Source organism: Mesoplodon bidens (assembly GCF_964165515.1).
Source record: "Mesoplodon bidens genome assembly, chromosome: X".
NCBI lineage: Eukaryota > Metazoa > Chordata > Mammalia > Artiodactyla > Ziphiidae > Mesoplodon > Mesoplodon bidens.
Genome location: NC_138163.1, coordinates 54663250 through 54676809, shown reverse-complemented (window position 1 = coordinate 54676809; position 13560 = coordinate 54663250). Strand labels below are relative to the sequence as shown.

The window sequence follows — 13560 nt, the reverse complement described above, 5'->3', positions numbered from 1 at the left end:
TCTTTTCCCTATAGTTATCTCCTACTTTGTTAGGAGAATAGAAGCTTCTTGGGAGTTGCCTGGAAACTTTTTAATTCTTCATATTCATTATTGCAGTGCTTCCATATATCGTGTATATCTGATCACTTTTAGAAGGCAATAGAGCATTAGTGAATAGTGAAAATATCTTGTAAAGCAGTGCTTCTCAAAGTGTGGTCCCTGGACCAGCAGCATCAGCATCTCCGGGGGTCCTGTAGAGATACAAATTCTCAGGTACTACCCTAGACCTACTGAAGTAAACTCTGGAGGTAGAGCCCAGTAATCTGTGTTTTAACAAATGCTTCCATAATTTTGGTGCAAGCTAAAGTTTGAGAACTACTATCATAAAGAAATTTCGTTTGAATAGTTAACCTCTTCAAACACCTCAATTCTATTAAGAATAGTATGTTTGCATTTATAATCTTTGGCCAATTTGCAATGTAAGTCTTAGGTACCCTAATACAGGTGCTTTATAATTTCTATATTTTCTTTCTAAAAATCCTAGGATTCTTTTTAATTAGTGTCATAAATTTTGAGAGGGCACTTACAAAGGGGCTCTGCTTTCTAAAATTCTTAAAACAAATAAATGGACATAATTGTAGGTAACTTTACTTGTCATAATACTACTTGGCATTATATAATATAGCTCTTAAGTTCTCAATAATTTTTCTATCTTGGAGATATGAGTGTAATGCTATGTCTCCATCATATGACCATATGCCATATGACTGTCAAAGAAGGAGTAAATTGTAGTTGTAGATCACAAGGAGAGAAGGGTGGGAAACCATTCTCAGCAGTGGCTCTCCAGGGGGCATTTTTGGTTGGCACAGTGACTGGGAAGAGGGTGCTAACATCTTTTAGTAGGTAGGAACCAGAGGTGCTAAACGTTCTGTAGTGGGTGGGGAGTAGGAGGCAGTCCTGAATGGCGAATTGTGTCATCCAAAATGCCAGTAGTGTCCTGTGGAGAAACACTTTCAAAGATGCTACCTGAGCAATCATCATTGTACAAATTATTTCAGACATATTTGTCAGGTGCTGCCAGAAATCATAAAGTACAGTTTTGCAAGTGATGGGCTGACTGTATGTATGCCCACCTATTTGAACGGTCTCTTAATCTTTCCCTGCTTGCTCTGGCACAGAATCATCATGGTGGTGGGTAATGGTAGAGTTATCATCATCTCAGGCTCTAAGACTATATGCTATTCCTTTTTCCTTGTGCATAACCGTTGTTGGCTACCTAGATCTGAGGGTAAAGCTATGAAATCACATTTCCCAGTCTTTTCCTAATCCACTCAACAGTGGATTGAAGGAGAGGGGTGGGGAGATGGATGGATTGAACCAATTATACCCATGTGTAATTTAAAGAGACATGGTTCATTGATTTGGGAAGAATATAAAATATCTAGATCTGGTTTTTACTAGAAGAATGAAAGATGCCAAAAATTTTACTCATTCAGTTTTAGAATTGAATTCCAGTTAGATTAAAGTGAAAATACTTTTAACAGCATTTTAGTTCAGGAATTTAGGCAAAACTGGGTTTGGATTTGTGTACTTAGAAACTAATTTGCTGACTGCTGTGGTCCCTGGACATTGGTGATATTATCTAAAGTCTGGAGCTTAATCCTTTCTTTCTCTGGTATTTACTAGTAGAGTGGTTGCTCAGGGATGTTCTTTGAATTGATCTTAATGGTTCCCTAGAGGGCTGTATAGTTTTATGATTAATCACTGCAGTTTTAAAAAAATGTGAATTATACATTGGAGCACTGATTGTTTTCTGAAATTCCCACCGACTTTCTGCTGTATATTTAATCCAGCTTTAGCCTGGAAAATGTGAGGACTTTTGCTAATATGGATCTTGGTTTCTTATTGCAGAGAGACAACTTTAGGTGGATCCATGAACTCTGTGTCTAAACTGATTCACTATGTAGGGTGGCTGTCCACTACTGCAATGCTCTTGGAAAACAACAGTACTTTCTTGCTGCACTTTATTTTGGATTTCTATGAGAAGGTAGTACACATCCCATTTTCGCTACTTAGATTTTTGTGATGGCTGTCTGCTTTACTAGTCTATTGTTTAAATTCTATGCACAGGTATTAAGTTGGGCTATGACCTTATTAGCATACTTGAGATAGGCTATGTATTTTGAAGTTAATGATTGTATTCTGGCCTGAATAGTTGACATGCATAAAACAAAGGAGCAAAGCAAATGCTTTTTTTGAAGTCCAGGTACCACTTTAATAGACGTTCCCTTGAATAATGCTGGCCCTAGACAGAAGTCTGTCTTTAGTATCACTTTTTGCTCATCCATGGTACATTTCCACCCCCTGGTAAAAAAGCAAAAATACCTTTTATTTCTTTAGCTCTCCACCCCCACCCTTCAACTGCCTTATTTCTCCCAGTACCTATGATTCTGGTCCTCTTCTACTGTTTTATAGTATTCAACCTAGACAGAACTATTATCCAGGAAGTACCCACTAATCTCAGTTTTCCTGGCTTCTTCCCTTCATTGATACCTAGTTGTCTTGTGTTATATTTGCTTGGAAGCATGTTCCTTTGTTTTCCAGGTTGACAGCTAACTAATACGATAATTCAGTATTTATAGGACTTAAGAAGAAAGAAATGCTCCCTTCCCCTTTCTCCCTAACTCTAAGATCTCTCCCCAGAAAAAAATAAAAGATTTTAATAACTACCTTGCAGAAATAATCCTCTATTGTAAGGTTGCTGTTTGGTGAGGTACATTTTTAAGCAGGTTGTGGCTACGTATTCTATTTATGAATCAGGCAGGCCCAAACCTGATGTTATATTATTGCTTATTCTCTAGTGGTGATTCTTTGAGTGAAGTTGGTTGAGGAGTTCTGAGGAATAATTTATATACTGGTGTTGTCATTCTTCCCAAAAGGTGTGTGACATATATATAAATTATAACCTTCCATTGGTGGTGTTGTTTCCTCCTGGGGTCTTCTATACCGCACTCCTCAGCCTGGATTCCAGTATCCTGAACCAGCTCTGTTACATTATGGACAGGTACAAAGCCTTTTTACCATTTTATGAATTAATACATCATAATTCCATCTTCATTTTCCAGCTATACAATAATTTATGAATATACTACAATAAGTTTATTGTATATAATACAGTGAAATATTAAATACAATAAAACTGTTATCCATTTTCTGCCAGGACCTTTGGAAAAAGGAAACATGGCTTTCTTTCAGGAATGACCTTCCAACATGGGACTATTTTAACTGTGTTTTTAAAATGTCACTGTGGGGGATATGGATTAAAAGAATTCACAGTTAAGGATCTTTTGTGCAGTGGTACCGTTGCACTCAGCATTGTTAATTCTCACTGCTGTATCTCAAAGAATAATTAGTCATTTACTGACAACTGGTTTAAGTCTACATAGCTTCTCTGGTAAAAAGAACATTTTCTGGGAGATAAGGGGAGCTATTACCAATTATATGAAACTGTAAGTATTATTTCTGATCTCTTCTAATTTTTTCACTTATGGACTGAAATTGCTCTTTTTAGCCCATAAGTGTAGACCCTTTTGGCGTAACTTATGAGACTATGCCAAGGTTAAAATGTTGAAAAGCTACTTAGAATAGTTCTCAGGCAAGAAAAGATTACATCTCTAAGTTTTCCCTTTATCCTTTCTACTGCACCTTTTTTTCCACATTAGGAAAATATGTTTTATAATATGTTTTGTATCAGTGACTGCTTTTGAGCCTCTGTTAATTTTTAACAGTGAAACATTAAAAGCATTTCCTTTTTTATTGAAGTATAATTTACAGAGTCATATCCTAAATGCATATCTTAAATTTACAAGTATTTATCCTAAATGTACAACTCAATATATTTGAGCCTCTATTAATTTTTATTCTTTGAGGAAAATGTACCACAAAAGGAAAAAAAACATAAATAGACAGCTGGATATTTGTGTATGTGCATATATTTACATTTAAAATGTAAACTTTTGTTTATGTTTACATATCAAAGGCATTTAATGGTAAAAGTTCTCTTTGTTCTGTCTTTAGGTATCGTAAAAATTTGACTGCTGCAAAGAAAAATGGGTTGGTACGAAAGGTATGGATGATGAATCTCTGTTTTAAATCACCATTGTTTAAAAATTGAGTGTAGAGATATATGATCTGTTGGGAATAAGAAGGTAAGGGAGAATAGGTGATAATGACAATTTTTTTTCTTTCCCAATAGACAAAATCAGAGTTCAGCTTCAGCAGCAAGACCTATCAAGAATTTAATCACTATTTGACAGCCACGGTTGGTTGCCTGTGGACATCCAAACCCTTCCAGAAAGGATTATATATTGACCCCAAAGTCTTAGCAAAAGCTTCAGTAGCAGAGTACAAAAACAGTTTAAATTTAGTCCATCATCCTGCTCTTTTGGGTTATGCTGTTTTCTTTCTGCTACAGGTAAGAGTATTTAAATGATTTTTAGATTTTCTATAAGAATACTATGATGGCAGAAATAGGAAATGCCATAAATTTAGCGTGTCTGAATTGCAAGACATGTGTTCAGTCATACTTTTTGAGTATCAGCTAACTTCTGGGCATTGTGCTAGGCTCTGGGGATTCAAAGTTAACTTAAGTAATTAGTTTCTACCCACAAAGAGCTTGGGCTTGTGGCAGAGACAAATTTGTGAACATTACTGCAATACAGTTAGGTGAAGTGAGAAGAGATACAATTGTGAGAAAGATGGGGGAGTGAATATTAGTTCAGTTCTACCTGGGTAGAGGTGGTGCTAGGTAAGAAAAGGGTACAGAGAAGTTGAAGCTTTAGTGAAATCCTTCTAGGCAAGATGGAAAATGTAGGCTAGATGATGTTATAATTAGAGTTGGAGTCTTAGCCAAAGACTGCTGATTTAATGGGTTGATATCAGTATGTAAGCAAGGGGGTCTTCTCAGGACTTTACACCAGCCCTGTCATTTTCAACATTATCAGTGACTCAGAGAACTCAAATGGTGTGCATATCATATGTGTGGATGACACAACAGGATGGGATTACAAATACACTGATAGAATCTGGATTCAGAATTCCCTGAACAGACTGGAACACTGAGAAATGTAACAAAATGAAAAAGTGTATAGAACGGGGGAGATATTCATTGAGTAAATGTTTAATATATTCATGTAAGAACCAGGCACTGTGGTGAACAAGACACATCTGAGTACTGCCCTCATAGAGCTTGGAATCTAGTCAGGGAGGCAGTCATTAAACAGACATCTTACAATAAAGAATGATGAATAATATAGGGAAAGTACAGAGAATGATGAAAAATATACAGGGGGGCTTCTGGAATGCCAGTTCAGGCTTTACAGAAGTGATGCTAATTGGAGTTTTGAAGGATGAGTATGAGCTTGTCAAGACAGGAGCAGTATTTGAGAAAAAGTGTAAAGCTAGAACAGGGGACAGCAAACTTTTTCTATGGAGGGCCAGACTGTAAATATTTCAGGCTTTGTAGGCCACATGGTCTCTGTCAAGATTACTCAACCTTGCTGTTGAAGCGTGAAAGTGGCTATAGACAATGAGTAAACAAACGGGCATAGTTGTGTTCCACAACAGTTTATTTACAAAAACAGGCATTGGACTGGATGTGGTTTGTGGACCCCTATGTTAGAGCATGCTATGTTTGAGGAATTTAAGCAGAATTATACGGCTTGAGCAGGGATTCTACCCTGACTCAGCAGCAGAAGTACCCGGGCTGCTTTTCAAAGTATACATCCTTGATTGCTTCCACCCTGACATTTTGATTTACTAACTGGGGTGATATCCAGGATCTGTTTTTTTTAAAACATGTTTATTGGAGTATAACTGCTATACAATGGTGTGTTAGTTTCTGCTGTGTAACAAAGTGAATCAGCTATACACATACATACATCCCCATATCTCCTCCCTCTTGAATCTCCCTCCCACCCTCGCTATCCCACCCCTCTAGGTGGTCACAAAACACTGAGCTGATCTCCCTGTGCTATGCAGCTGCTTCCCAGTAGCTGTTTTACATTTGGTAGTGTATATAGGTCCATGCCATTCTCTCACTTTGTCCCAACTTACCCTTCCCCCTCCCCGTGTCCTCAAGTCCATTCTCTACGTCTGTGTCTTTTTTTTCTTTTTTTTGAATTTTTGAATTTTATTTATTTTTTTATACAGCACGTCGTTATTAGTCATCAATTTTATACACATCAGTGTATACATGTCAATCAATGTCTGTGTCTTTTTTTTTTTTTTTTTTTGCGGTACACGGGCCTCTCACTGTTGTGGCCTCTCCCGTTGCAGAGCGCAGGCTCTGGAAGCGCAGGCTCAGCGGCCATGGCTCACGGGCCCAGCTGCTCCACGGCATGTGGGATCTTCCCAGACCGGGGCATGAACCCACGTCCCCTGCATCGGCAGGCGGACTCTGAACCACTGCGCCACCAGGGAAGCCCAATGTCTGTGTCTTTATTCCTGTCCTGCCCCCAGGTTCTTCAGAACTATTTTTTTTTAGATTCCATATATATGTGTTAGCATACGGTATTTGTTTTTGTCTTTCTGACTTACTTCACTCTGTATGACAGACTCTAGGTCCATCCACCTCACTACAAATAACTCAATTTCGTTTCTTTTTATGGCCGAGTAATATTCCATTGTATCTATCTATGTGCCACATCTTCTTTATCCATTCATCGGTCGATGGACACTTAGGTTGCTTCTACGTCCTGGCTATTGTAAATAGTGCTGCAATGAACACTGTGGTACATGTCTCTTTTTGAATTATGGTTTCCTCAGGGTATATGCCCAGTACGGGGATTGCTGGGTCATATGGTAGTTCTATTTTTAGAACTATCTATTTTAAGGAAGCTCCATAGTGGCTGTATCAATTTACATTCCCACCAACAGTCCTTTGCCCATTTTTAAATTAGGTTATTTGTCTTAATGGCTTATGAGACTCATGTCTATATTCTAGATTCAAGTTGCTTATCAGATATATGATTTGCAAAGTTTTCTCCTGTTCTTTGGGGTGTCTTCTCATTTTTTGGTTGGTATCTTTTGAAGCACAGAAGTTTTAAATTTTGATGAACTCTATTAATTTTTTCTTTTATCACTTGTGCTTTTTTTTTAATGCCTCATTTCCTTCTCCCCCCAGCCCCTGGCAATGACCAGTCTACTCTCTGCTTCTATGAGTTTGATTATTTCAGATTCATCATATAAGTGGTATCTTGTAGTATTTGCCCTTCTGTGTTTGGCTTATTTCACCTAGCATAATTTCCTGCAGATTTGGTCTTTCAGTAGATTGTGGAGGATAAGGGATGTTGTTTTCTCCTCATGATGTCTGTCTGGTTTTGGTTTCAGGTTAATTCTGGCCTCAAAAAATAAGTTGGGAAGTATTCTCTCTCCTGTTCTTTGGAAGAGTTTGTGAAGGATTGGCATTAATTCTTCTTTAAATATTTGGTAAATTTTACCATGAAGCCATCTGGTCATGAGCTTTTTTTAATGGGAAGGTTTTAAATTACTATTCAACCTCTTTTCTTATTATAGGTCTATTCAGATATTCTATTTCTTCTTGAGTCACTCTCAACATTTATTTTTCTAAAATTTCTATATTTTATACCAGTTATGTAATTTCTTGATAATACTTTTTTTTAATAAAAATTTCTTTCCTTTTCCATTATGGTATATTACAAGATATTGAATATAGTTTCCTGTGCTGTACAGTAGGACCTTTTTGTTTTGATAATACTTTTTATTTCTTTTTTTTTGGTTATTGTTTAATTCTTCTTTTAAAATTTATTTATTTATTTATTTTTAACATCTTTATTGGAGTATAATTGCTTCACAATGGTGTGTTAGTTTCTGCTTTATAACAAAGTGAATCAGCCATACATATACATACGTTCCCATATCTCCTCCCTCCTGCGTCTCCCTCCCTCCCACCCTCCCTATCCCACCCCCCCAGGCGGTTACAAAGCACAGAGCTGATCTCCCCATGCCATGTGGCTGCCTCCCACCAGCTATCCACCTCACTCCGAGTAGTGTATATATGTCCATGCCACTCTCCCACCCCGTCACAGCTTACCCCTCACCCCCATATCCTCAAGTCCAGTCTCTAGTAGGTCTGTGTCTTTTTTCCCATCTTACCCCTAGGTTCTTCATGACCTTTTTTTTTTTTCTTAGATTCCATATATATGTGTTAGCATACGGTGTTTGTTTTTCTCTTTCTGACTTACTTCACTCTGTATGACAGACTCTAGGTCCACCAACCTCACTACAAATAACTCAATTTTGTTTCTTTTTATGGCTGAGTAATAGTTCATTGTATATATGTGCCACATCTTCTTTATCCATTCATCCTATGATGGACACTTAGGTTGCTTCCATCTCCTGGCTATTGTAAATAGAGCTGCAGTGAACATTTCGGTACATGACTCTTTTTGAATTATGGTTTTCTCAGGGTATATGCCCAGGAGTGGGATTGCTTGGTCGTATGGTAGTTCTATTTGTAGTTTTTTAAGGAACCTCCATAGTGTTCTCCATAGTGGCTGTATCAATTTACATTCCCACCAGCAGTGCAAGAGTGTTCCCTTTTCTCCACACCCTCTCCAGCATTTATTGTTTGTAGATTTTTTGATGATGGCCATTCTAACCGGTGTGAGATGATATCTCATTGTAGTTTTGATTTGCATTTCTCTAATGATTAATGATGTTGAGCATTCTTTCATGTGTTTGTTGGCAATCTGTATATCTTCTTTGGAGAAATGTCTATTTAGGTCTTCTGCCCAGTTTTGGATTGGGTTGTTTGTTTTTTTAATATTGAGCTGCATGAGCTGTTTATATATTTTGGAGATTAATCCTTTGTCCATTGATTCGTTTGCAAATATTTTCTCCCATTCTGAGGGTTGTCTTTTGGTCTTGTTTATGGTTTCCTTTGCTGTGCAAAAGCTTTGAAGTTTTATTAGGTTCCATACGTTTATTTTTTTTTATTTCCATTACTCTAGGAGGTGGATCAAAAAAGATCTTACTGTGATTTATGTCAAAGAGTGTTCTTCCTATGTTTTCCTCTAAGAGTTTTATGTGTCCGGTCTTACTTTTAGGTCTGTAATCCATTTTGAGTTTATTTTTGTGTATGGTGTTAGGGAGTGTTCTAATTTCATTCTTTTACATGTAGCTGTCCAGTTTTCCCAGCACCACTTATTGAAGAGACTGTCTTTTCTCCATTGTATATCCTTGCCTCCTTTGTCATAGATTAGTTGACCATAGGTGCATGGGTTTATCTCTGGGCTTTCTGTCTTGTTCCATTGATCTATGTTTCTGTTTTTGTACTAGTACCATATTGTCTTGTTTACTGTAGCTTTATAGTATAGTCTGAAGTCAGGGAGTCTGATTCCTCCAGATCCCTTTTTTTTTTCCCTCAAGACTGCTTTGGCTATTCAGGGTCTTTTGTGAAATATTTTTAAGCAGGGTTGTAGTATGGTTTGAGTTGATGTTTAGTGGAGATCACTTTGGCTTTTTAGTGGAGGATAGAGTTATAAGAGGAGGCCTGAGTGGAAGCAGAGGCACCAATTAGGAGGCTCTTGGTCTAGACAAAATAGATTGATAGTGATTTGTATGCAAGTGGTGGTAGTGAAGATGCATAGAAGTGGACTGATTGGAGATGTACTGCAGAGATAGAGCAGACAGGGCCTGATGGCTTGATCAGAAGTGGGAATGAGAAAAAGGAAAGGACTTTTGAGTTTTTTGAATTGAGCAAGGGGGTTGATCGTGGTTCCATTTATTAATAAGAGGAACACTGATAGAAGAACAGGATAGGTTATTTTGTTTTTTGTGGAGGACAAGTTGAGAATCAAGTTTCGTTTTGACGTACTTAAGTTTGAGATGCCTGTGAGATATCCAAGAAGAAGTGTAAGTAGGCAGTTTGAAATAGGGGCTTAGAACTCAAGAGAGTGGTTGGAATGAGAGAAATCAATATGGAATTCATCAGCATGGACTATACTTCATCTGTTTCAAAAACACACATTTTTCCCACTTCTTATAACTTCTCAGAGATCAAGATGCATCTTGTGATCGTTGTCATCCAGGCAGCAATCATGATATAGTTGTCATTTGCTGTTTTTGAGTGTGTGCAGGCAGATTGCCAGAATCAGACCTTGCAGATTGGATGTCAGCAGCATGGGGGAAAGATTGGAGATGATGCTGGAGCACTGTTTTAAGCTCTCAAAACCAAATGACTTGGAAGAAGAAGGGAGGGAAGTGGTGAACCATATATGTTATGGACTTTCCTTGAAGTAAGGGCCAAAAGTAGGTTAGATTTATGCAGTTGAGACCCAAGCACCATAGCCTTTATTAATTCCTTTAAGAAATGCTACATAATCAACACTCTGGTACAGAGGATGATATTGTGTGAAAAAAACATAGATATCCACAACGCTTGAGTAGAAAAGTAATTCACAAGAGTTGGACTCTGAATGTGAAGTTTTAGAAATACTTTCACCACTTAATTTTGTTTATATTTACCATTTCATGTTTGTAAAAATGATATATGATCAAAATCTGCCTACATCTAAAACTCTTTCAATCATTATAAAATAAAAACTTCTAAGTGTTAAAAATGCATTGTCTTATATGTAGTTTAATAGGCAGAGTTTTTTCTTAGTGATACATAAAAAAAGTTGTTAGAATTGATGGCTCTTCAGTGAAGTACAGTAGGTGATAGTTAAAGCTGGGGAATAACTAGCTAGCTCACCTAGCTCTGAGTTTTTATAAAGAATTACAAATTCACAGAATCTACTGGGTACCCAGACTACCTCACCAGGCTTCATCCTCATCCTTCAAAGCTCAATTCAGGAAATCATATTCTTCAGAAAAAGCCCACCTTCCATCTCCACCCCAGTGGCTGAGTACAGAATTTTAAAAAATGAAGCCAAATATTAGCAAAATGGTGCTCACTTTATCCACTGTGATTTTATTTTTTTTCTGTTTGTGCTTCTAGGGAGAAATATGGAAGGTTATAGTGGGTGCTTATTCAAAAGGAATCCAAGAGTGTTGGTAGGAATAGAACATAGCAAATGAATCAGATAGTGAAGAGCCATCTTAATTTTCTGGTAATTTTTGCTAACCAAATATTTTCATCCCCATTTCTCTCCATTTTCTTTTTTGTTTTTGTTTTGAAAGCAATGGCCAAGAGAAAGGAAAGTAAACGTGAGCTCTATTCGGGTAAGTAAATTTATTTTCATCATGTTCAGGGATTTCATAAAGCTTCATTTCATCAGAAGAATGTATACCTTTACTTTTTCCCAAATCCCAAGTCTGATGCCTAGACAAAGTCAAAGTGAAGTGTTTGCCTTCTGAATTAATTCCAGTGACTTTTATGTGACTTCGTTGGCACATACCCTCTACATAGATAAAACTATTCATAGTTTGACTCTTGCTGTTGTGTCTGTGCATCGTCTTATTTTATAATACACTTGCATGTAGTCAAAATGTCACTGTAATGCATCTTAGTTAACAAAGCCAAGCATAATTGTCTCAGTATAGAAACTCTGCTGTGTATATATTTAATATAGGAAGTAATATAATAATGTCTGTGTTGTCTGTTTTAGATGTTAAATTCCTAGAGTGCGGGAATGATGACCCATTTCCATTTCACAGTACTTGTTCATTTGAACAGCTGAATTTTTTGCCAATATAATAAAAGGAATATTTAGCCCTTAAACTTCGGGTACTCTCCGGTTTGACTGTTACTTAGTGACTGAGTTTCAGTTACAAACCTGGCCACTCGAGCTAACTCTTGGTATGTGCATCCAGGATGCTGGGAACTTTTCCTAGGCAAAGAAGAGGAGGTAGAGAATAAGCAAACGAAATATTTGATAAGTAATTTTCCCTTTTCTGTACCTTCAGGGGAAGAAATGGAACTGGTATTTGGACTATTTATTTTCAGAGGGGTTACAAGGCTTGAAACTTTTCATAAGAAGCAGTATTCATCGTTCTTCTGTCCCCTGAGCAGAGAGCATAAACCACCTGATCAACATTAAATGAATATTGACAGAAACAAACTGAGCATATGGGACTAAATTCCTTCCTTGTTGCTGGAGAGGTCAAGTGGCTCAACTTGAGTTTCCATACTCATTTCACCAACAGACTGCCATCCTCAGGGAGTGCTTAGACTGGCCTTCTATCCATGGCTCAGGAGAGCCTCAATGTGGCTAATTTTATTTTTCAAGATCTAGATTCTTTAGCTCATTAGTGAAAAATGACTTCATCATCAGGCTCTGCCTTCCACCAAATTATACATAAAGAGACATATCTGTTATGTGGTGGGATTTTTCACATTCTTGTGGACTGTGAGCTGCATTTTTGATGGAAGAGAGCAGGTAAATAATATATGATGGCATTTAAGCTACAGACATATTCATGCAAAATACTCAGCTGCCTCTGTAAAACCTCTGTGGATATTGCCATTTTTCTTATTGTGAACAGCCACACCAACACCAAGTTAAGAGGATACATTTCTAGCTCTAGAAGGTGGCTCTAAGTAGTTGGTAGATTTCTGGGCCTGCACTGATAGCAGTTTGATGAGATAAGGAAGGGAAGAGGATTGTGGGATAATCTACGTTCCTATTTATACCAGTTTGATTTCACAAAACTGCTCTATTTTGTGTGTGCGCACATGTATGTGTATGTATATATCCCATTTTTGAGTGTTTAGGTCCAAATAAACTAACTGTAACTATTTTCAGGAATAATTCTGAAGCTTTTAAAAACTGTATGATAGCTAGAGTATCTTGCTGAAAATTGACTACAAAATTTTGCTTCAGCGCTACTGAATAACTCTCCCTCTTTTAATAAAATTCGTATCATTTGAAAGAAATCAAGCTGAATTTATTTTTATTTATTTATTTATTTATTTAATTTATTATTTTTTGTGTGTGTGGTACGCGGGCCTCTCACTGTTGTGGCCTCTCCCGTTGCGGAGCACAGGCTCCAGACATGCAGGCTCAGCGGCCATGGCTCACAGGTCTAGCCTCTCCGTGGCATGTGGGATCCTCCCAGACTGGGGCACGAACCCGTGTCCCCTGCATCGGCAGGCGGACTCTCAACCACTGCGCCACCAGGGAAGCCCTATTTTTATTTTTAAGTGCACATTGTGGCTCTTTTTTTTTTCCTTTTAAAGCAAAACAGAACCCTAAACTATATTATTGGATGGTGTTCAAACTAGAAATACTATTTATTCATTCATTTTTTTTCATTCATTTTTGATTTAATACTTATTTATTGAGCTTGCCATATACCATGTATTCTTCTGTGTGCTGGTTATACAGTGTCTGCTTTTGTGGAATTTACTACATTCCATTGGAGAATACAGATAATACAGATGTAAACAAACGTACAATATCAGGTGAAAAAGCAAGGAATAGGGACAGAAACAAACTGAGCGTATGGGACTAAATTCTTTCCTCACTGGTAGAGAGGCCAAGTGGCTCCACTTGAGTTTCCATACTCATCACCAATACACTGCCATCCTTAGGGAGTGCTTGGATTGTCTTTCTA

At 37.5% G+C, this 13560-nt stretch overlaps 1 protein-coding gene across 4 annotated transcripts in view; it reads left to right on the top strand.

The window, feature by feature from the left end:
• Positions 1-13302, top strand: part of CENPI (centromere protein I) — a 53180-nt gene extending 39878 nt beyond the window's left edge. The window contains exons 16-22 of one of the 4 annotated variants that reach the window (XM_081222620.1): positions 1891-2026; positions 2919-3043; positions 4057-4105; positions 4235-4453; positions 11003-11058; positions 11185-11226; positions 11911-13302. In XM_081222620.1, the coding sequence (XP_081078746.1) occupies positions 1891-2026; positions 2919-3043; positions 4057-4105; positions 4235-4453; positions 11003-11058; positions 11185-11209 (610 nt within the window). In that variant the 3' untranslated portion in view covers positions 11210-11226; positions 11911-13302. The remainder of the gene's footprint in view (positions 1-1890; positions 2027-2918; positions 3044-4056; positions 4106-4234; positions 4454-11002; positions 11059-11184; positions 11227-11910) is intronic. The other 3 variants (XM_081222619.1, XM_081222618.1, XM_081222621.1) reach the window with 3 other exon arrangements.
• The last annotated feature ends 258 nt before the right edge of the window (positions 13303-13560 follow it).